The sequence below is a fragment of the Molothrus ater genome, chromosome 2 (assembly GCF_012460135.2).
Source record: "Molothrus ater isolate BHLD 08-10-18 breed brown headed cowbird chromosome 2, BPBGC_Mater_1.1, whole genome shotgun sequence".
In the NCBI taxonomy this organism is placed as follows: Eukaryota; Metazoa; Chordata; class Aves; order Passeriformes; family Icteridae; genus Molothrus; species Molothrus ater.
Window position 1 is genome coordinate 89269798 of NC_050479.2, and position 23118 is coordinate 89292915.

The window sequence follows — 23118 nt, forward strand, 5'->3', positions numbered from 1 at the left end:
CGCCCGCCCCTCGCCCAATCGCCGGCTCCCCTGCCCTCCCGACCGTTGGCGTGACGTCACCCGCGCGCCTCTGCGCTTGGCGGCGGAAGGGGCGGTCCGGCAGCGCCGCCGCGCTTCCCGTCCCGTCCCGTCTCTTCCCCGGGGCACCGGGGGGCTTCCCCATGGCGGCGGCGGCAGCAGCGCACCTGCTGCGGGCGGCAGGGCCGGGCCCTGCTGGGCCGTGCCACTCCCCTGCCCTGCGCCGAGCGAGGCTTTAGCGACTGCGGCGGGGCGCGCTGGGCCCCCGCGCGGCCCGGCCTCCCCGTGCCGCTGTCCTCGCCCCTGGCAGGGCTCTCCCGGCCCATCCGCATCAAGGAGCCGCCCAAGCGCAAGCCGGTAGATCGGTGGACGAAGAAGCGGGCCTTGTTCGGGGTGTATGATAACGTGGGGATCTTGGGTAAGACACACAGCCCGTCCGCAGCTCCCTCCCCGGCGCTGTGCGCCCGGGGCGGGAGGGGAGGGAGGCCGGACTCACCTGCGGGATGGCGCCTCTGCCAGCAGCGACAGGGCGGGGAGGATGGGGGCCGGCCGCCCTGGGAACAGCCTTCTCCAGGGCCTGGCTTCATCTGTCTCTGCTCTCCTCTTCTCAGGCGGCTTCCAGATCCACCCGAAGAATCTCATCATGGGGCCCACCTGGCTGCGAGGCTGGCGGGGGAATGAGCTGCAGAGGTGCCTCCGCAAGAAGCGGATGGTGGGCGATCGGATGTTTGCAGAGGACTATCACAAACTCAACAAGAGGATCCGCTACTTGTACAAGCGCTTCAATCGCACCGGAAAGCACCGCTAGGGAACAGCAGTGCCTTCAGCCTGTGGAGTGTCGTTTTGTGGCATTGCAGTCAGAATAAAGCCAGCTTCCACACAATTGAGTTCCCAGTGCTTTCTACAACCTTTGCTGCCTATTTCTACCCAGGTCCCAAGGTCCTGCTCCTGCTCCAGGCCTGAGCTCCTCTGTGCTCCCTCAGTCATTTCTGATGTTCTTCTTACAGGCATCAATTCCAACCTGCATCCCACAACTTGACCCTCCGCTCCTCTGGTTTTTTGGCCAGGCTTCTAGTATCATTTCAGTCTCTGAGCCCCAGGTTCACACATCATGACAATTCCAGTATTCTCCAGCTTAGATTTTTCCTCATAGCCAAATTTTTCAAATTAATGCCACGAGGTCCTGCTAATATGTCTTCCTGCTCATGGCTTTCCCCACTGCCATCCACTCATCTGTAGTTAAGTGTGAATGATCCAAATGTTAGTTGAAGTGCATCAAAACTTGTCTTAAGAATGGGATTTGTCTCATTCCACACTCTTGATGACTTTATCCCCTGCTAATGACACTTTATGACCAATGGCCTTTTGTTTATAATTTAGGCAGGATTTGCAAAAGTAATTCAGGTATTTAAATGTTTTTAAAATTCTAGCTTCTAGTTTTCTGTAACTGTTGCCAGTTCCTCTAGAGGAGAAGTGACAGTGAATCACAGCTGGCATCCCTCTAGTCCAACACTGCAGTACACTTGTGAAAATCCATTAGATGAGCAGCATTTGCAAACCAATTCTGCCTTAGTTGTTAATTTAGATGCTAAGTAATCCAGGGAGTTATCTGCTGACTTGATGCATCTTGCTACAGAGCAATGCTGCTCTGTCTCCAAAAGCATTTGTTTGGAAGCAGCAAGGAATGAATGGAAAGAACTTTCTTTAGGCCTAAGCCTGAGGAAAGTGATGGCAAACTCTCTGTTTAAACAGCTGAAGTCCACATTTTCAGAGGCAGGGTGACAGACCTGTGGGACTTGCCAAAAGGTGTTGTGGATTCTGGAAGCTTGCACAGATCCAAGTGGAGACTGAGCAGGAATAGCAAATCCTTGATTGAAAATATGTCAGAAACTGGAAAAGTATCAGAGAAAGTATCTTGTACCCTTTGTCATCTCTTCATCCCTCAGCACCAACCTGGCAAAAACTCTGTGGCCACTAATTCCATAAGCTCAAACTTATTTGCAGTGGTTATTGGAACGGTGCTCAGACTGCAGTGGAAAGGCTGCCAGCCTACAGAAGCTTCTTCCTCAACTTGTGCCTTCATCTGAAGGCAGAGTGTAAAAACCTGGAGTTCTGAGGTCAGTGCTAGACTGCTCCTGTCTGCAAATCACCTGTCTCTAGTCACAACGCTGCATTCTTCTTCACCTTGTAACCACGATCTTCTGGTTACTATGCTGTAATCTGTAACATACCAGTCTTGTGTACCTAATCATCTGTGAGATCTGACACTAAAAACTTACATGAACATCCTGCATCACCTTATGGAAGGAAAAAGTAGTGTGTGAGCCTATGCTTGTCACTGTCTACTCACCATGCGAAATTCTGTATGAAGAGTCTTGTCCAGTACACTCTTGTCCCCTTTTTTGTCCTGAGTTGGAGAATCTCCCGTTCTGATCCAGCAGGCTTCTCCAGATATTTAGATGGAAAAACCTCAAACACATTGCCGTTCTTGGGGCTGCTGTGGGAGCCTCATTTCTCCCAGGAGGCTGCAGAAGCTCGATCGGGACTTGTTCAGCTTCGCTTTCATGACGCGTTGTATGCTGGAAGTGGGCCAGCGACACCATCTCTTAATTGCAAGGCCAGCGGCTTAGCCAGAGCCAACAGGCACACTGCGGAGATGGGATTTCGGGAGCGCTCCGCGGCCCAACCACAGCGGCGCCAGCCGGGCTGGGCTCCAAAAGGGTGCAGGTAACCACGATCGGGCCCTGCTTGACCTACACGGAGCGCGGCGGACCCGCTGAGGGCTGTCGGGGCCGGCGGGTCCCGCGGCAGGGCCGTGGGTGGGAAGCGGGGCGGCGCGGCGGAGGGAGCGCCGGGCACCCCCGGGCCGGCACCGCGGGACCTCTGCAGGGGCGGGGCCAGCCGGGGGCGGGGCGCAGGGCGCTGCTCCCATTGGGCAGCTACACGGCGGGGTGGGGCTAAACCTGTGGCGCTCTGGGGGCGGGGCTAGGTTTATGTCCTTTTCCGCAGGGCGCGCAGCGCTGATTGGCTGAGGAGGAACCGAGGGGCGGTGCCGAGCTGCATCTCTCTGCGGAGCAACTTTTGATTGGCTGCTGGCTCTGTGGGCGGGACCGCGCTGTTATAAGTGCGGAGTCCGGGGGCTCGGGGCACTGTCGGTACGAAGCTCCGTGCGTGCTTCGGTCCTGCTTCCCTCCGGCCCGGCCATGTGAGTGTCCGCCCACCCAACCGACCGGCCGTGGGCGAGCTGCGGCGGGCGCGGTGCGGGGGTGGTGCTGCTGCAGCGTGAGGGACGGGGGTCGGTGCAGAGCCCGCGTCCCGACTGGCGGCGGTGGGGTCGGGTGGCGCATTGCAGCAGCCGCAGGCTGGGCTGCCCGCACCGCCCCCGGGCGGTCCCGCTCCCCCGCTGGCTGCGTGGGTGAGTGGGTGCGTGGGCCGTGCCCCAGTGGGGATGATGTGCGGGGCCCAGCCGGAGCCAGCCTGGCCGGTGGCCACCACTGCGCCCAGCCCGGTGCTGCCTGGTGCCCCCGCGCTTCTCCCTGTCCCTCTTCCCCCACCTTCCTTCCCCGGGTCCCGGTCATGTCCGTGCGGCCAGGTCGCTGTTCCCCCGGGAGGCCGCAGTGTTTGGCGCGACCGCACCCGCAAGCTCCTTCGGCGAGAGGCTCGTTCCATTCCCGCTGCTCCCTTGGGCTTGCCCCTGCTCTGGGGTCTCCCTGTTCCCGATGCGGCGGGATCCAGCGAGGCTGCAGGCTGCCGAGGCTGCTGCCAGCGCTGCTGCAGCCCTGGGGACACTGGGGTTCCCCCCCGCATTTGGGGGGTTCACTCTTGAGCGGCTGAGTTTTCCCTTGGCTCATGCGTGTGCTCCCCTAGGTCTGACCCGGCTCAGCAGCCTGCTCCCGGCGCTCCCGAAGGAGGAGCTCCCGAAGGAGGCGCTCCCGAGGGGGCAGCCCCCGGCGGGGGTCCCCCCGGGGCTCCCCCCAACCTGACCAGCAATCGCCGCCTGCAGCAGACGCAGGCACAAGTGCAGGAGGTCAGTAGCTCTGCCAGCCTTGAGGGACGCCTGGGCTCTTCTCCCACCGCTCTGCAGCAGCAGCGGTGTTCCCGACCCGTGTCTGGCGCTGAGGGGTGGCTCCTTTTGTCATGCCAAAGCCAGAAATTAATTAATGCTGAATACTCAAAAATAGGGTGGCAAACCTATTAAAGAAGCTGGAGGAGAGATTGCTTTATGTTTAAAAGCCACTTCATTCCAGATATGACTTCCAAGGACCAGGCTTGCTAGATTCTTTTGGTATCTCGTTATCGCGCATCTCTTTTGGGAATAAAGCTGTACGGCGTCCAGGACAGCTCTTAATCCCTGCGGGCTGCTCCAAGGGAACGCTGTGTGCAGTGATGTGGGGAACCCTCGCCTGGCTTCCCGGGATCAGAGCCGGTGGCTTGGCTGCTGTAGCGCCTGTGTGCCTCACCGGGGCAGCAGCACGAAGCTGATAAGGTGATTTTGCAGCTCCCGGGGAGTGAGTGAGCGCCGGACTCCTCTCATACCGAGGGTGGCTTTGGCTTGCTGCTGGAATGGAGGGCTCTTAGAAGCAGATGAGAATGTGAGGCTGAGGACATGGTTGAAGTGTACTTGAAGTGATGTTTTAACAGTTACTCTCGGATTTTTTTTTTTCATTCCAAAGTAGGCAATGACTTGAAATCACTTCTTTCTTACCCTGATCTTTCCCCCACTCTTGTTCATGTTTTTTGTTGGTTAGTATTGCAACATCACTTAATGGCTAAGTAACTCCTCTTACATTTTCAGCTGTCTTTAACAATACAACTGTTCCTACCGTTCTCCTTCTGCAGGTGGTTGATATAATGTGTGTAAACGTAGACAAGGTGCTGCAGCGAGACGAGAAGCTGTCAGAGCTGGATGACCGGGCAGATGCGCTGCAGGCCGGCGCCTCAGTGTTTGAAAGCAGTGCAGCCAAACTCAAAAGGAAGTACTGGTGGAAGAACTGCAAGGTGAGTTTCCTTGTCAGGAGGGAGCTGGGCTACTCCTCTCCTGCAGAGCTTTCAAGTATACCTGAGGCTTGCTAACAGTTTCAAATGCTTAAGATTCTTTCACTGTGGGAAGGCTTTGAGGCTTTGGCTGTCTTGCCTTTGGGGCCTGGCTTAGGTTCCCTGGCTGTCAGGAAGAATGGGAGCTTGTCAATCTGTTCTGAGTACTGCTCTTGGACAATCTTTTTCTTCAGATGATGATCATGATGGGAGTGATTGGTGCCCTTGTGGTGGTGGTGATTGCAAGTAAGTACGAAAAACCTCAGGCTCAAAGGTGAGGAAATACCACCTCTAGAGTACTTTAAACTTTTCCTTTTTCTTTTGAGGTCTTGAGGATCTTAGTTGTGTAAGTGTCAACTCCAGTCTTTGGGAAAGGGAGGTAGAAGTGCTGGAACTCCCTCACTTAGTGTGGAAATGGTATGCTTTACCTAGTAATATGAGGAATGGGGAATGCCATCACTATAGAAATGGGAAATTCTGCCTGCCAGGTCAGATAAGCTTGTAAATATGAGGGGCATTTACCCTGGAGTGGGTGGGTTGGCAAGTTCGTTCCCTGGTGGGTGGTTTGGAGGTCTCTGAGGGACCTTTGGTGTAACTTGCCCTTCTGTTCTTTCCTTTTTTCTTTTTTCTATTGCTTTGTCTCCAGTCTACTTTTTTACTTAAATGTGGCTCCTTCAGTCTGCAACCTCCTGTACCCTATTACCTTGCCTGTCTCTTCTTGCCTCTGAATTTTTCCTTTCCTTCCCTTTCACCTAGCTTCTTCATTGATTTCCTTATTGGTTTTAATTTATCTTCTCTATAGGACTCTGAGCTGCTTACTAAACATAGGTAACCTTTTCAATAGCTGCTGCAGCTTTAGGGAGCATCCTCTAAGTTTAGAGGAAAGGGAAGCTGAGGAAGAGTGGGTAGCTATTTGCTCCTGCTCTTCTGCAGAGAACTTTTTGTGTTTATTTCTGGGTGTAAGCTTGTCAAATAGTGCCTGTGTGAACTCTAGCAAAATAAGAATGCCTTAACACAGTGCCTTTTGGGATGAAGGACCTGCAGCATGTGAGAGCCTTTAGTGTTCTGCCTAAAAAGAGTGGCAGCATGACTTGAGCTTTTCATTGAGCTTCTGAAATAAAAGCTAGTTTGTGTTGGCCAGTGGCTGTGAGCCATCTAAGCTACACGTAGTGATGTAGGTTTCTATAGCTGTGGAGGGGTGAGCACTTGAAGAAATGATTTATTCTGCCTGTCCTTATTTCCAGGTGACTTGCTGCCTGAACATGGCCATTTCAGTTTTTATAAAGGAGGGCCTACATGATTACCTCAGTCAAGTGTAACAGGCTAAACACAGTTCAGTGAAAGGGGCATTGCTACCATCTAAAACCCATGTGTGGGAGTAAAGCCTCTCTCCACAAGGAACAAATGAACAACAATTAGTCAAATATGCCTTTCATCTATGCACACACAAGCCAGGACCTTGTAGCTTCCTACTGTCTTCTAGCTTTCCAGAAGGAAGGCTTTGGAGTAGTGGCAGAATGGGAATTGGTGTTTTGCTTTTGTGTGACTGGGTTGAAGGTCGAGGAAGCTCACTGCCACAGCAGATAGAGGTGAGGGGGCTGGAGGTATTCCAGATGACACTAAATGAGCTGCACAGCTTTCTGATTAAGAATCTCTGCTCTGTTTCTGCTGCCACAAAGCCCTAACTTTCAGCAGGAGTTAGAAAACACTTGAAATGGTTAGCTGGGGATTCAAAGGGAAATGGTGCTCTGGGCATGGATATTGCAAAGTGGCATCAGATGTCCCAGTTTGGCAACTTATGCCTCTAGAGATCTTGCTGATCAAACTGAATCCTCCTACTTGCTGTGGGTTCTCCTGAATTTAGGTCCAGGGTGGTTTCTGATGGAAGTAAACTTGTGGCTGTGGCTTTCTGTGAGTGATTCCCTTGTTCTTCTCCATCAAAAGTAACAGGAGCTGTGAGTTGTTTGAATGGTTGTCAGACATGGGTTAAATGAGCTGCCCTGTTTCTGTAGAGTCTTCTGAGGAATGTGTATCTTGTCTTTTAACTTTTTTTAACAAGCTGAGCTGTAGCCTGTAATCTAGACTGGAAAGAGGGTGCTCCTTTAATTTAGAAAGCTCTGCCTCTGTTCTAGAATACACTGGGATCTGTTTAGGCTTAAGAGGAGGCAGGGAGGACATCACTGGAGTTCCCAGATAGGAGCAAAGTACAAAAGATGGGAGGAGCAGATGCTTTTTATTTCACTGGACGTGCTGGGGAAGCCCCTTTCTGCCTCCCAGGACACCTGGCAAGGGGCTAGGTTTTGCATGCTCACTTCCATGCCCCAGCGTTTTCATTTGAGTTCATCTCCCTGCAATTCCATTCCTCTCCACCTTGGGGGAGGGCAGAGATGAAGACCTGGAGTGAAGCAGCCCTCGTCCCCTGAGCACTTCCCTAATTCCCTGGAACTGAGATGGGATGGACGGTCAGAAGTGCATCTGCTGAAGAGGAGCCAGGGCCTGCTTGTGCCACCTCCTGCTCTCATTTTAGGGGGTAGGCTTTTACAAGCTTGAGGCCCCCAGACCAGCAATTCTCTTGAACTCTTCTAAACAAGCCTTTGGTGTCCCATTCCTCCTGTCTCTCTGGGAGCTGAGGTCCCCCTAGGCTGTCTCTTTCATTTCTTTCTCTCAGATGTTGTATGTTGCCTCCTCCTCTGCTCCCTTTCCCCTCCTTTGTGTCTCTGTGCATGGGCAATACAAATCACCAAGGCCCTCTTAGTAAAAGCAAGGGACTCTGCTGCCCACAGCATCACAGCCACTCATGCACGTGCAGTTTATTTACTTCCTCTATAAACACAACTGTAATCTCCTCTGGCATGTTCTAGAAATCAGCTCATGTACTTTTAATGGTCTCTAAGAAACACGATTCACCACCTTACTGAGTCTGTCTGGTCTGTCAGTGAGCGGGAAGGGGTTGGGATACCGAACTTCTGGAATTTTTTTTTTTTTTTTTTTTTTTTTGTGACTTCCATAGCATGCACATACCTGAAGTTCTGTCCCTCAGAGAGTGGCTGCTTTTCCATTGTAAAATGATGGTAGTTCCAAGTGTGCTGGACTGACTCTGGTAAGTCTGTAACAAGATGTGAGAAGCAGAAGCTCTGGGAGAAGAGGCTGCCCAAGCCAAATCTACTTTCAGCCACTGAATATCCAGCCAGTGTCTTGTTCAGGGGACTGCCTTCTGTGCATTATTGTGTTGGGGGCAGCTCTGGCTCTCAGGCTGTGCTGCCTTTGGATTTCAATAACCTCAGATCCTTAAACCCAGAAAACAATTATCCATTGGTGTTGGAATTTAAGCTCAGGACACAAATGAAGACCTCCAAGAGTAGGATGCTGTTCACAATATATCTTGTAGCATGACTGGAATAAAGGTAAGTGCCCCTTTGTTTTGCTTCACTGTATGTTTGAAACTCATTAAAAGGAAATGACAGAGCTTTGTCCAGTGCAGACTTCTTTTAAAATTAGGTACTCGTGCCCTTATCTGCCCTTATTGCTACAAAAGCTAGGTTGCAAACCAATCTTCCATGTGGCTTCTGGTTCCCTTATGATCAGTCTTTGTCCAGTCTTATACGTCACCAAAATCCACACCAGAACAGTGAACACACTGGAACAACTCAATGGTGAATTTGGAGCAAGGCAGCTAGACTTATTCTTCAAAGATGGAAGCCCTCCTGGGAAAGGAGGGTGTCTGGACTGGCTGGTGGATTAAAGCAGCATGTACAGTCTAAAATTCCCCACAGTTCAGGCCTGCACAACCTGAACAAACGAGTCGTGCTACAATTCCTGCCAAGTTTTGTGTTGCGTTCCTGTCAGTTCTCAGCCTCACTCATGTAGGGGAATAGGGAAGATGTTTTCATGGGACAGATGCATTTTTGGACTGTTGATGATGCAGTGTCCAAGTCCCTAGCCAAAGCTGGGGATTGAATGCTAATTTTCCAAAGCTGGCAGCTGCTCTGGAGCACAGAGCTGGGGCTGAACATACCCTGAAAGTTGCCCCAGGGTTGAGCCCAGTTCATGAGTCATGTTGTGGCTGTTTGCAAAGACTTGCATGTCTAGCCATAAATCCTCTCTTAGGCATTGAAAATACCATGTTCTACTGGAAGCTCTTCTGAGGTGCCATCCTTACCTGCATCAGCGTTTCTGCTGCTCCTGTACTCTCTTATCCCAGACAAAGCAGGATTTTAAATGTGCTCCAAAAGCAAGGCCAAGGCTTTGGGAGAATAGTTCTTTGAATGTTTAATTAAAAAGTCAAGCTCTGCCTTTAAACATGGAACATGCTTAACATGCCTTTGAACTGGAACAGATTGCCCAGAGAAGCTGTGGATGCCCCATCTCTGGAGATGTCCAGAGCTGGGTTGGATGGGGCTTTGAGCAACCTGGTGTAGTGGAAGGTGTCCCTGCCTGGTAGGGAGTTGGAGCTAAGATGATGTTTAAGGTTGCTTCCAGCCCAAACCATTCTGTGCAAAATGCAGCTCCCATATCAACTGCTTCATCCTGATGTCTTCAGATGTGGTGGAAGAAAAGCCTCAACTGTACAGCTCCTAAATGGAATACCCTAAACCTCCATATCTCCAGATGCCTGAGGCATTGCTCTGGCCTTTCCTGAGGTGTCTCTGTGCTGGTCAAAGCCAGGTGCAGGCTCTCAGCAGTGGTGGGGTTTGTTGTCTCAGCTGGAGAGCAGCCAAATGATGATGGGCAAGACAGATTTTTCTTCACAGCTGGAATGCAGCATCAACACTTGTTTAATGAACCTGGCTTCCTTGGGAAGTGACAGAGGTCCCTGTTCTGATGTATCCACTGGGGTTGGAAGCCTTAACTTGGTGAAGGGAGGTAATAAGGGGGAGGTTTTATCTTTGTTCTGACCTCTAAACAAATGATTGCTCTGAGAGATGTAACAGATAAAGATACAGGTTTTACAAATAGGCAGCTCAGCCATGTCTGTTGGATATTGAGCCTCCACACTCTTGATAATATTTGACCTATTTTTGGCCTGAGATAGAGTACAACACTTACACAGAACACCCTTACTTGCTCCCCAGGTTTCAAATATGAACAGCCTCATAATGTCCTTTCCTTCAGTGCACAGATCCACTAAATGATTTCTGCAGAGGACTAAATGACACTTTCTTTTTATGTTCTTCCCTCAGAGGCTTCTTTTCCAAAAGCCTTTGTACTATTTTTTAAAACTAAATTTGCCATAAATGTATTAAAAAATTAATAAAGATTATAAGCTCTTTTTAGTTCAGTGCTTTTAAGCATGCACTTGGAAACTGAAGGCACTTTCCCCTCTTGTGCTTACAAGCCCCCTTTAAATATTGCATATTGTTAAATACAAAGAACTGTGACTGAACGTGGCTGTGGCTCTGGTGTGTTCCTGATCTCTGTGGTTCCCCTGCGTCCTTTCACCAGCAGCACTACCGCCCTTTCCATTTCTTGATGTAGCCTGTAACCCCTCAGACTTTATTGAACCTGTCCCAAGAGCTTGGTAACCCTTTCTTCAAGTTCTTTCTCAGTTTGACCTCAGTCTGTGCAGACAATCCTTGACCTATCTATCCAGCTTCTCTCAAGCTCTCCAGCAAGCAGAGTTTTGTTCTTCTAAATATATTGTTTATTTTCCAAAGTGATGGTTGTCTCATTTTTTTTCTAGTTTCCCTAGACACTTCTGTTGTACTTCCATGCCTTTCCTCTATTACCTTAATTCTTATGGAAAAACAATAGTTTGGCATCTGTTCCCAGTCCAAAAAGACACAACCTTCAGCTGTTTCCTGCATGTTTTCCATGTCCACAAAATAACTCTGCTATGCCTCTAACACATCTATGACTACTGAGCATCCCCTCAACTTTCTCCTCTTGTACAAATTCACCCCAGCTCAGACCTTTAATTTGCCTTTTGCTGACCTGCAGATCCCTCATACTTGCATACTTTCTTCCCTTTTCTCCAATTTTTCATGTTCTCAGTGAAACACTCCCATTTTTGGGCTCTTACTCCAGCACTGCTGGCCTTGCCTCTTGTTTTCAGCCAGGCCAAGCTCACTATACATCTGCTGAGCTCATTTGTGGTCTTGCCAGCCTACAAGAAATGTAGGGATTATTTCTGGAACAAGCCCCTGATTTCTCCCAAGATGGCAATTTTTGCACTGATTCGCAGGTCAGGGAGGGCTCATCTATTTACCAACTTGTATAACTGCTTCACATTTGTACAGGCTTTTAATTCTGGATTTACAGCTATCCTGAATGGTGCCATTACTTTGAGTTCATCAGTCAAAACCCATTTTTTTTTTGCATTTTAACACTCGTATGGAACAGATAGGATATGGTTCAAGCTTCCCCCAGGGAATACATCACCAACTTCTGCAGCTGTATTTCTTTATTGATGAAGAGAACTTACTGTTTCAAGTAGTTATGCCTCTGATTAATCTTGCTTTAATCACCCACTTGACTATGCATGATGCAGCAGGTCTCATCAATTTTATGGTTATTACAAGGTTATTTATGGTTCTGTGATGTGAAGAATCGTGTCTTACTCTTTGGATACTGAGGAAATATCATACTTACCATATGAATCACTGTATGTTTATGGTATACAAAGACTGTTTTGAGGTGTTGCACCTGCTCTTTATCCTTTCTTGATCTAAAGGTGGCTTTGTGAAGCAAACAGCTTTGTGTCCAGTGTCAGGTTTTTGCTCATTCATGTGCTAGAAAACACCCAATGCATCAGTCTGCAGTACTGAATTTGTGACCAAGAACTGGGTGCAGCATCCTAGCTCCTCTATCTGCTTGCCTTTTGTATTTTAATTGTGGCCAAAGTTACTTTGAGCAACTAAACCTAGCTTTTACCTCTGCCTCTTGGGCAGTGTTTTTACAGAACATGAAAGTACCTTCACAGAGGCAATTTTGAGATTTCATTGATTGCTCACTCTTTTTTACTTCATTTAGAAAATGGATTTTTTTCATGTTTGCAGAAGCTCTGATTTTTTTTCTAGTGGGGGGCCTCCTAGGAGGAATACATGTTTCCACACCTCTTAAGTGCTTGTTTCAGGCCCCTCCCTCCTGCTGGACTGTCACCCTTGCTGAAGGACACCTCCCAGATTGCAAGCTTCCATTCCTAGCAGAGAGACATTATCTTCACTTTCAAACAAGAATTATCAGCTGGGCACTGCGATAAAATTTGTAAAAGCAGGAATATTTGTGCAATAAAGAACATAGCATTTGTGTGTGTATGTGAAAAAGAATAAAATCACTCTGCTGGGAATTGGAAAGTGCTTTTAGGTAATCAAGGCAGGAGTAGTACAACCAGCATGTGTTTAGCATCTCAAAGGGAAAAATTAGGCAACAATTTAGATATTACAGTAAACTCCTCCAACTTCCCAAGGGCAGTGCGTCTACCTTAAATTTTAAAACAGCTTCAATTTTTCTTTTGTTATGATTAAGTAGTTTTTAAATTCAAAAGTGGCTGTTAGCAGTGTGACTTGTTACAGGGTTCCACAGGTCTTTGCCTAAACTGCTTAAATTCTGGTATCTCTGTTTGTCCTGTGAAGTGGATAATCCTGTTTTTAAAGGACATCACCCTTGCTCTCTTGATATCCCATAAAGTGCAGAGCAAACACCATTGCAGCAGAAGTCTGAGTATTTGTAAGAAAAAGAGCATGGCAAGCACTGCAAGAAATGTGTTCTCTCATACAAAGGTCCCCCAGTTAGTTCCTGAGAAGAGGACCATTTTTGCCCATGTGGTCCAATCAAATAGGCTAAAGCTTTCCTTGGAAGCACTTTTGATTAAAGCCTGCAGTACTTTCCTGTGCTTCCCTCAGGAACAAGAGGCTTAGCAGAGTTTCTGTGGGAGGACCAGACAAGGACTGGGAGGAGCAGAATGTGCACTGCATGACCTGCACTGCTCTGAGCCTCTCTTGCAGGATCCCATTGCAGCAGAGGTACCATTTGGGATTTTTGGAGGGTGTTCATAATCCTGCCAAACTTTTTATTTCCCTCAGGAAGAAAGCTGGAGGGTTAAGAAATTGTAGAGATCGATTTGTCCCAGAGCTATTGGCAAACAATCAGCTGGATGTACACATGTATGGTGTATCCCAAGGAAGGGGGGACATCCAAGATCTACCAATGCCACAAAGGCAGCTTGAAAAGGGAGCCTTTATTTTGCCAGGGGTGTTTTGTCCCAGACCTGGGAGTGGCAGCAAGCTTGGAGCACCTCTCTAGAGCATTGTGTGTAATACAGATTGAGATCGTGCCAATGGCTCTTGTCTCAAGGAGCCTCTCCTGGGGGGAGGAGAGGGTAGGTGACACAGTCTTGGGATCAGAGCTCATGAAGAACGAGGAAAGAGCAACCAGTTTACGGAAAGCTTAACAAAGCTCAGCCTGTTGGGAGATTTGTACCCCAGCTAAGACTCCATTCCTGTTCCTTGTTATACCACAGAGGAGGCCAGTCACACCTGCCAAACCTCTTTAATTAATGACAGACCAGAACTGTGGCAGCATCCTTGTTGGAGGGAAGAAGCATGCCTGCACGTGTAGGTGTGCACATGCACAGAGCATAAGGAAATCTGGAGGACATCTCCCCCACACATACACTAGATCAACTCTCATCCCTGGTGATCCCACAGCAATAGTATTTTATGAGAGTGAAGAATGTGCCTATAGAAGTGAAAGAAACAAGCCCAGGCGGACCATGGAGCAGTCTTTTGCTGTGGTCCATGTGCAGCACCCCAGAAAGAAGGAAACGCAGGCCCCGCAGACAAAGAGTGCAGTCTCTGCTCCAGCTGCCAGCCACCAGTGGAACAGTGCAGGAAGCTGCTGCCTCACTCGTGTCCCTCCTCCCCATCCCTGCTTGGCCCACGTGGTTCCAGGCTGTTGTAGGAGGGCAGCGTGGTCACTACAGCCTCCACGGTGAAGCGATGAGGAGCACGGAGCGCCGGTGCCTCGTCTTGGAAAGCGGCGTTATCCTGGCTGTTCAGGGGGGGCACCGCGGCAGGCAGCTTCTGCCGGGAGCGGAACCAGCGGAAACCCAGGATAAAGGTGATGGCAATGAAATCCAGAACCAGCTCTGCAAGCTCCATCACAGACAGGACAGAGGATCCAAACCAGAGACTCCACTGGTTCCCAAGCTGGGACAGCAGAGTCACAACCTGCAGGAGATGGAGAAAGAGCAGTGACAACAGCCCTCATCTGGGACTTTGCCTCCCTGCCTGTTCCCTCTTCCCTGTGGGGCTGGGGGGAGGTTCCCCTCACCCTGCCCAAGGAAAAGAAACAATATCCAGCAATGCTGCTGGAACAAAAGCTTGCCACAGTGGAGGGACATCGTGGGGGAACAGGTGGCCAGAGAAGACACGGTAGTAAAGTGTGTACCGTGAAGGCTGGAGACTCCCCATTGGTCTTGTAGTTCCACTCCTTAAAAAAGATATTCACTTTGGCAACTCCGTTCCTGTGAATGAGAGATGACGCTCAGTAACCCCAACTCCTCAATCCCTGCATTTCTTCACTAAGCCTAATTGTCCCCTTCTGCCCCCTGTCCTTCTCCCGCACGTACTACCCAGAGGCTTTCTCCCATCTCTGCAGTTCTCATTCTGCCCTAAATACAGTCTTTGGTACTTTGCACTTCTGACACTGTACTTTAAAAACCCAGTGTTTGTGGCAAAAGCTCTCACACAGCTCTCCTTCCCACTTTTCCACAAGCACCTTCTGTGTCTCCAAAACACACAGCAAGTGCTGAGGCTTACTATTTTCATATCAGCATCTGACCTCTTTCAAATTTTTTCACTTGGGTCCCCAGTCCTTGCTGAAGTCTGGCTATACATCTACTCTGACTCAAATCCACTGCCCTTGTCCACAGGTCCCATGCCTGATCTCTTCCCATCAGTAATTTAATCTTTACTCTAACATTTCCAACACACACATTCCACTGGGATGGTTTCTGGTTTGGAGACAGTCTCTGTTTAGGGGCTCTCACCTCTTGGATGTGATATTGTATTTGTTCTGTTGTGAAAGCATGTAGAAAACCCAGTCCTGAAATGAAAGTGCAAAACATTGTGTCACACGATCACAGTCACCTCCTGCAGGTTTAGTACCCGTTGAGGAGGGACTAAATGGGAGGTGGGAGGAGTGCTGGGAAGCCAGGACACCCTCTCCTTACCTCTGAGACAGCAGAAGGCCAGTGGGAGTATCCAGCTGACAGCTGGTATTCTGTCATTCTGCAAGGCAAGGGGAGGCTGTGTTAGCTGGCAAAGCTGTAGGAGCCACAGGGCCAGGTCTCACCATCCTCAGGCACACCTGGAGATTCCCTCCCATGCTGAAGTTCCACCCACTTCCCACCATGTGGAATGCACAGTCCTTGGGAGCTCACCCCTAAGCCAACCCACATACTCCTCAGCCATTTTGGCTTCCTGATGGGAGAAATACCATTTCAGGTTGGGGCTCAGCCATTGACTCAAGCTTCTGCCCATCAGTGAATGCTTCCCAACACTTCTGGGAATACTTTCCAATCTTCCTGCCTGACTGATGATCAACCTACTTGCAAGGTTTCCGACACTTGTGGAAACAGCCCAGCACGTCAGCTTTGAATTCAGCCAGGAGTTTGTAATAGCAGTAGCCTGAACAGCAAAGAAAGTACATCCAGGTAAGCTCACAGTATCTTTAGACAAAAGGTGCTATGTGACAGCAAGGGGAACCCAGAAGAGGTTTCCTTCCACAAGGGGCTAATCATTCAAGGCAAGACTGTCTTTTGGATGTCTCACACCAGGAAGCTCATTGAAGACGAAGGGATGTGCTGGGACGTGGGCTGGACCAAACAGGTTCAGGTGGGCACGAGCTCTGCTATCCCTGCTGTCCACTCACCCCAGGCCTTGTGCTTTGTGTAGTCACAGTACTCTGCTCTGCTGGGCAGGGGATAGAAGTAATATGCACAGCCACAGCGCTCTACCATGTTGAGCTGGAAGCAGGAGCGAATGCAGACCTGGGAGGCACATAAGGTGGAAAAGGCTGATCAAGGGAACCAAACTCACCGTGCCTGTATCACTATTAACAGAGCCCAAGGAAAGGCAGGGCCATCAGGGGGCTGGAGCATGTCAGGAAAGAGGAGAACCAATGTGACCCAGAAGGGATCAGCTCGGTGAGTTACCTGCTCGGTGTAGCGGGATGAGTACAGGTTTGAGTTACCTGCTCGGTGTAGCGGGATGAGTACAGGTTTGAGTTACCTGCTCGGTGTAGCGGGATGAGTACAGGTTTTGCACTGGCACGTCACTGCCATCCTCTGTGCAGTCGCTGTAACTGCCCCCAAGGCGCTCGGTCATCTCCTGCAAGAGCAGACTCTCGCTGCACACAACAGCTCCACTTTGCTGTCCTCTTCCCACTCTCCCAACCACACACTGCTCATCCATCAGTCTCTGCTCCTTATGCTTTCCTCGGGATGCCAGCTCCCCCTGCTTGCCTCCATTTCGTTGTTCACTGATAAACTGTAGCCAAATGCTTCTCATCTAGTCCAGCAAGCTGTTCTTCCTCTCCCTTCACTCCATGGGATTAGTCCCTTCCCTTAAACACACACTGCTGGTCCACCAAGTTAAACCTCCCATCCAGAGCTCTCCCCCCTTCTGCTTGCTCACCTTTCTCATGCTGATGGAGGTCTCGATGCCAGGACGAACGTTGAAGCCCCCATCATCCATGAAGGCTGGCTCATTCTGATCATGGACCATGACCCTGGCTCCTGTCACCGTGGACAGCAGAGGGATGAAATCGTTCTGTTCGGTGCGTACCACCAGGGAGAGACCTGAGGGAACACCAGAGAGCCAGGGAGGTCATGGCTAGCTGTGCTGCAGCAGAGAAGGGAGAGCAGGATGCTTAGAAGGAAGTCTGAAAGAGATAAAGGAGAAGACAGACATCAACCAGGGCTGCACCAAAGCCTGGCAGCAATAGAGGGTGGTTGGAGGGAGGCCAGAGAAAAAGCTGGAGGCTCCAGAAGAGGCCAGTGAAAACTGGATTTAATCACCGTGGCTTAGAAAAAGACAGAACTGGGAACTGAGAGAGATTTCATGGAGAAACTTGAAGCCAGATGGAAGAAAAGCCTGAAGATGTGGTCTGGAGAGCTTTCAGGGAGTTTAGGAACACAAACAGGTCAGTTTCTTGAAGGGGGAAATGGGGAAGGTGAAGACCAGGAGCACTATGGCTCAGCAGAGGACTTGAGGAAGGGCCAACAGATGCCCAGAGGACACAAAGAGCATAAGGATCAGGCACTGATGAGGGAGAGAGAGTTCAGTGGGCAGTGGTGAGGGGCAGCCACGTCCATAAGACAGCTCTCTCCAGATGGGTGAAAACAGCTTGGGCGAGGCAGAGCAGGGCTGCAATCTGCCACCACCAGTACTGAGCACAGCAGGATGCCTGTAACTCCTAGGGAAAACAGAAAAGTAAGCTAAAAGAGTAAGCCTTTGGTGAGCTTACTCACCAAAGAGTGCCTCTCACCCACCATTATTGATCCCAGGCATCGAGGATGTCCATACGCTGCTGCTGTTGTCATTAAAGGTATAGCAGTTGCCATACAAGGGATGGTGGAAGTGAGTATAGTTCCTGAGAGGGGAACAGAAGCAGAGTGAGAAGGGCTGCAAAACCAAGGGGAAGGGCTTTCTGAAAGGAACAACTCTCTTTTCCATCAGCAGGGACAGGGGCTTACAGCGGATGGGCAGTATTTGTTATGTAAACTCTCATGAACAGGGAAAAGCAATTAAAAAGTGCTGTAAAAAATGTCTGGAGCTGGACAGGTTTTTACACAAGGTTTTTCATGCTGCTTTTCAGAGCCCAAATAGGTTTTAGCAGTGCTAGCAATTACTGTATTATTTTCCTAATACTGATGAAGCTCTTAGATTTTCCTACCCCCTTTTCTTTCCTTGCAGATCGTTTTCATTCCACTACCTCCTTGGGGCTTTTTGACCAATAATGGCAGGAGAAAAGTGGGATATGTTTTTACTGTCTTTTTGTGTCAAATCTCTCTTATTCCTTCATGTGGGCTGATATGCACCATTTTACCACTGTGGAGGGTAGAATAAAAATACTTCTACGCTGTACATCTGTGCCCTCTCTGGTGTTTGTACCAGTATAATTATTTCATTTGTGTGAAACCCAGAAAAAGGCAAAACCATCCTTCAAGGTTCATACTTCCAGGTCACAGAACCTGTGGCCCTGATATGCAAAAGCCACGGGAAAGACTCAAGAAAGATCCTTTGACCTTTCAAATGGGAACTGAACAAGGAACAATTCCACCTCAGAAAAGAGGTTCTCTAATGTGGGTTCCTTGATTTCCCTGGACCCCAGGCACAAAATAAGTGTTTCCAGGGGTGTTCCCACTACTTACGCCTTGTCACAGGTTGCCTCGTTGAAGCGACAAGCATAGATGAAATTCTCAAAGTCAGACTCGTCCAGGGCTTTTGCATCAGGCACCTGTGCCAGGATATTGATGTAGTGAAAGCTGTACCATTCCCGCACGGCATCCACTCCCGAGGAGTATGCCTGGTGGAAACAGTCGTTGTTTTCATTGCACTGTTGAGAGGAAGAGGAAGAAGAGGAAGAGCCGTGTCAGAGAAGTCTTCTCATCCAGGAGACAAGGCTCCGCCCGTGGATAAGCTGTGCTCCCTCAGCACAGGCAGGTGACCGAGGAAGTGAAGAGTTCCACAGGACTCCTGTGTGTGACCAACGGGTGATTGGATGGAAAAAAACCCAGGGCAGCTCCTCGGTGGAAGGGCAACGCCAGGCGAATAAGCGAGGCTGAGTAAGACCCAGGAGGCAGCAAGGTGTGCAGGGTAATATGCACATAAATTCTACCAGGAGCTTTAAATTCTTGCGTGGGGAGCCCTTCCTTCAGGGTGTGTCCAGAAAAACGTCTGTGATCCTGTGGGAACCCCAGTTAGCTGCTGAGCGATTAGCTTCAGTCCTTCAGTGCCTTTTTAAATGCAAACACAGATACCCTGGGGCGAGGAAGCTGCTACCTAGGAGCAATTGCGACCATGATCACCTTTCAGGTGGCCCAGGACCATCAAATACTTTCTCCTTTGCTATTATTGGGCAATGCAGCAGTTGATGCTGATAAACTGCTCTCAAAAGCAACTGCAAGGCTGATGTACCCTCAGGAAGGACAAGGTTTTCCAGCTCTTGGGGAGAGACTACACTGACCTGGACATGTTCCCTGGGGCCTGCAGGAACATGGATAGATTTTGGGGAGCAGGATTGTATGGAGCAAAGGATTCGGCTCTGCTTTTATCTGTCAGTAGCAAAAGCCGGTGGAGATTAATCAGACTTCTGTGTAAGGAAAGGCATGGCCAAGGGTCTAACAAGACAGAAGTAGCCAGGCAGACTGGAGTGGGTAGGGCATGGAGTATCTAGGGATCTCACCAGAACAAAGCCAATTTTCCAGTCATTCTTGTCCACTGAGGGACTGTTCTCTGGCAGGTTGACTAAGTTGTCCCGCTTCTGCCTCCGCAGAGGATGGCGCTGGATGTGATGGAGCAGGCTCCTTGAGCTACGCCTTTGTGAGGACGACGTGGACCAGTCTCTCTGTGGCAGAGACATGTTGTAGTCATAGAGGTCTAGCAGTGTCTGGTGGGTGATTTCGTCCAGCTTATCCAGCTGCTTTCGGATGGCGCTGTATCTGTGCAGGGGGGAGAGAAGACCAGCAGGTTTAGGGCTGGATGCACACAATCAGCTCTGAATAAGACATGCAGCAGAGTTTGCTGGGGTGATTCCTGCCCCCAGCTGTAAATCTAACCCCTTGCTGGAGAGAAGTTAATCTGCTCTAGCCCTGTGGCACTTTACATCGCAGCCTGCTAAATGCACCGCCGAGCAGAGCTGCCCAAGCTCACATGCCTTACTGTGAGTGCCCCGCGGCAGCAAAGGCCTCTGAAAAGCACAGCTACAACAGTCGAGGACCACGAGGAGAACCAGAGTAGGTGCTTTTATCCTGCATCCATCAAAGTCAAGGCACTCAACATCTCTGCAAGTCTGTTTCTTACCTGTACGGATTGAGGGTGCACAGCGTCACGGCCGGGAAAGTCAGCCTGTCGGAGTTCAGGTTGAGGTTGAGGTTGACAGGGTAGCTGAAGTACTCCCTGTAGAGGATCCCGAACTGCCAGTACATTAAGCCGAAGGTGAGGAAGAAGAGGACGGACCAGAAGGCTGTCTTCATCTTATTCTTTTTGGAGCACACCAGGCGGATAGCCCCGTGGATGGTTGTGTTGCTGCAGAAGAACTGGAATAGCTCCTGGTAGGAACTGTAGAATTCGATGAGACCCTCCCGCTCCTCTTCTTTCTGTTGCTGCTCCTCTTCTTGCTTATATTGTCTCATTTTCTCCCCTTCTGGCATCTTCCCTGCCTTCACAGACCCAGTCTACAGCACAAACCCAGAATTAGTCGCCCAGCAGGACCGTGGCTCCGGGAAGCCATGCCCGCTGCACAAACCGGCTCTGCATCCCCATCTTCCCCGAGCCCCGCTGCTCTCACCCCCTCCTCCCTGACCCCCGCCCAGGCTGCAGGTCCCGCTCCGAGTCCTCCCGTCCCACATTTGCCACGGGGTCGATCCTCCCCCGCCAGGAGCCCCCGTCCCTCCCGCGGCTGCGCCCCCCGCCCGCCCCGGGGCCGCGGCACTGACGGGGGGCGCGGTGCCCATGGCGGGCGGCGGCTGCTCGGGCCGGGACCGGGACCGGGGCCGGGGCCGGGACCGGCGTGCTCTGCCCAGCGCTGCCGGCTCTCCCGCAGCCTCCCCGGCTGGGCTGGGACCGGTTCCTTTCCAGTTGGAGCCAGCACCCCGCCCGGCTCCTGCCCTGCCAGCCTCTCCCCGCCCCTCCCGCCTGTCCCTCCTGCCTGCCCCCTCCTGCCCCTTCCCCTTCCCTCAGGCGCCGCTCCCGGGGAAGAAAAGCCTCTTTAAACTCTCAAGTGTCGGCGGCGGGGCAGCGGCGGCCGGGGGACAGGGGACACGTCGGGGCGCTGACCTTGGCGGTGCCGGCGGGGTCAGGGCGCTCCCGGGGCAGCGGGGCCCCCCGGCCCCCCGAGGGGAGCCCGGCCCCGCCAGGTACGGCCGCCGAACAGCCTGAGCCTCCTCCTCCTCCTCCTCCTCCTCCTCCTCCTCCTCCTCCTCCTCCTCCTCCTCCTCCCATCCCCTCCGGCGGCGACGCGGCGTCCCGGCGAGCCCAGGCGATGCAGAACGAAAGTTGGCAGCGCTGGTCCCCGAGGCAGCGCCGGCCGGCCGGGAGCCCCCACCGTCCGTACCCCCCGGGACCCTGCCCTGCCACCGACCGGCGGAGAGGGCCTGGCTTTCATCGCCAAATTGTGCTTTCCAAGGGCAAAGCCGCGAGTTTCGGGTGAGAACTGCGAGGGGGATGAAGCTGGGACAGAGAAGACTGGGGGCAAGTCGGTGATACACCTCAGTTACCGCATCGCCTTTGCTGGTGCCTTAACTAAAGAAATCTTTTGTGTCCGCAACTGCCTGGCCCAACCATGAGTGGGAACTTGTTTCGCTGAGCTGTGTCTGGGAAATCAAGGCCTCCCGGCATTACCCAAAGCCTTCCAGTGTTTCCTCGGACCACGGAAATGAACACCCTTAGCAAAATGTGACCGAAAGTCTCAAACACTCTCCCGTCATTATAACCGTGAAACTCCTTTACCAATCTTTTCTCCCAATGATTTTCTTTTAAACTAGCTGTCTCTGAAGTTCTCACTTATTTCTTCTCTTTCTGGTTACCTCCTTCAGATAGGTCCTTGTTCAGAGTCTTTGGTTACTGAATTTTGATCCTTGTTGAGTTAGCTGTGGTTTGGTTAGTGACTCAAAATACTCAGCCACTTTCACCTCTTCATATTGCAAAATCCCATGCTTGAAAATGGCAAGCAGTACACTTTTGAGGCCAGCAGTTAAGTGTCAGTGTGCCAGAAACAGCCTTGTGACAGGTGCTTGTTATAAACCTACAGCCACAATTTGGAGCGTTCCGCTAGCTCTGTCCTGTGACAAAGAGCAATGCAAAAGCATAGTTTCCCCTGCAGTTCTAAACTTAATTGTACCTCCAGTAAATTAATTTTGAACTTTCATCAAGATAAAACTTGGGAAAAGTGGGTGGTGTGAGGTGAATGGACTAATATTGTCAAATGCAGCTTCCTCGGAGCATTTCTGCCTCCCCTTCTGGGGCCCCCAACTCAGGAAGGACATGGTCCTTTTGGATAGAGTCCAGAGAAGGCCACGAAGGTGATCAGAGGGCTGGAGCATCTCTCCTGTGAAGGCAGGCTACGAGGAGAGAGTTGGGGTTGTTCAGCTTGGAGAAGCAAGGCCTGCAGTGAAACCTTATTGCATCCTTTCAGTGTCTAACAGGGCTACAAGAGACCTGGGAAGGGACTGTTTATCAGGACATGTCGTGATAGGACAAGGCAGAATGGCTTCAAACTGAAAGAGGGTAGGTTTAGATGAGATGTTAGGGAGAAATTTTTCACTGTGGGATTGGTGAGGCACTGAACAGGTTTCCCAGAGAAACTGTAGATGCTACATCCCAGGAAGTGTTCAAGGCCAGGTTGGACGGGGCTTTAAGCAGTCTGATCTAGTGGAAGGTGTCCCTGCACATGGCAGGGGGGTTGGAACTGGGTGACCTTTAAAGGTCCCTTCCAACCTAAACCATTCCATGATTAGAAATATCCTGGGTTGGGCCGACAGTCCGTGCAGCTCCATACCCTGTTGTATATAGGTGAAGCCTGATGAAATAAGGGCCTTGTTGCCCTTGTGAAATCATGGCTCAGGCCTGCTGCTTTGGCTAAATAGAAGAGGTCTATGGGAGAGGGTCTCAGCTGGAATAGGGGTAGGGAGACATGAGAGACATGATGCACGGACTGCTGCATGTCCATGTTGTGGTGTATGGTGATTGGTTGACTTGGATTTCTTGTGCCCTAGCACTATGTAAACTGATAACCAGCTAACTGCTAGAAAAGCCTGGGTTTTGCAATAAAGTGGGGTTTTGATGCTTGCCACCATCTTCAGTGTCAGTCCTGTGTCCACCACTAAATGGTGACCCCAGACGT

The 23118-nt window shown here is 50.7% G+C and overlaps 3 protein-coding genes across 4 annotated transcripts; 2 read left to right on the forward strand and 1 right to left on the reverse strand.

The window, feature by feature from the left end:
* The first annotated feature begins 146 nt into the window (after positions 1-146).
* Positions 147-901, forward strand: MRPL51 (mitochondrial ribosomal protein L51). The gene is given in 3 exon segments (XM_036382804.1): positions 147-200; positions 202-436; positions 630-901. Coding segments are annotated over 3 exon segments (471 nt in total). The 5' UTR covers positions 147-161; the 3' UTR covers positions 827-901.
* Positions 902-3182: 2281 nt separating this feature from the next.
* VAMP1 (vesicle associated membrane protein 1) lies at positions 3183-7966 on the forward strand. 2 transcript variants are annotated; one of them, XM_036393878.1, is made up of 5 exons: positions 3183-3223; positions 3886-4045; positions 4858-5016; positions 5247-5298; positions 5699-7966. In XM_036393878.1, coding segments are annotated over exons 1-5 (390 nt in total). In that variant the 5' UTR covers positions 3183-3221; the 3' UTR covers positions 5716-7966. The 2 variants fall into 2 exon arrangements, with proteins under 2 accessions (XP_036249771.1, XP_036249762.1); XM_036393869.1 differs by having other exon boundaries at positions 5247-7966.
* Positions 7967-13734: 5768 nt separating this feature from the next.
* SCNN1A (sodium channel epithelial 1 subunit alpha) lies at positions 13735-20443 on the reverse strand. Its single transcript, XM_036384721.2, has 12 exons — positions 20079-20443; positions 19462-19717; positions 18428-18612; positions 17546-17646; positions 16689-16852; positions 16284-16382; positions 15925-16042; positions 15602-15680; positions 15224-15281; positions 15041-15096; positions 14440-14515; positions 13735-14219 (listed from the first exon to the last, which is right to left on the reverse strand). The coding sequence occupies exons 1-12, from the start codon at positions 20426-20428 to the stop codon at positions 13893-13895; spliced, it is 1869 nt and encodes a 622-aa protein (XP_036240614.2). The 5' UTR covers positions 20429-20443; the 3' UTR covers positions 13735-13892.
* Positions 20444-23118: the final 2675 nt, after the last annotated feature.

Excerpts from the sequence above, each read along its gene's own strand:
- SCNN1A (XM_036384721.2), bottom strand. The coding sequence starts at position 20,428 with ATGCCAGAAGGGGAGAAAATGAGACAATATAAGCAAGAAGAGGAGCAG. Across the intron at positions 18,613-19,461 it reads GGAAAATTGGCTTTGTTCTG|TGCAATGAAAACAACGACTG; the intron begins GTGAGATCCCTA and ends TCCTCTCAACAG. Across the intron at positions 14,516-15,040 it reads TACAATATCACATCCAAGAG|GAACGGAGTTGCCAAAGTGA; the intron begins GTGAGAGCCCCT and ends TCTCATTCACAG.
- VAMP1 (XM_036393869.1), top strand. Across the intron at positions 4,046-4,857 it reads CGCAGGCACAAGTGCAGGAG|GTGGTTGATATAATGTGTGT; the intron begins GTCAGTAGCTCT and ends CTCCTTCTGCAG. Across the intron at positions 5,017-5,246 it reads ACTGGTGGAAGAACTGCAAG|ATGATGATCATGATGGGAGT; the intron begins GTGAGTTTCCTT and ends CTTTTTCTTCAG.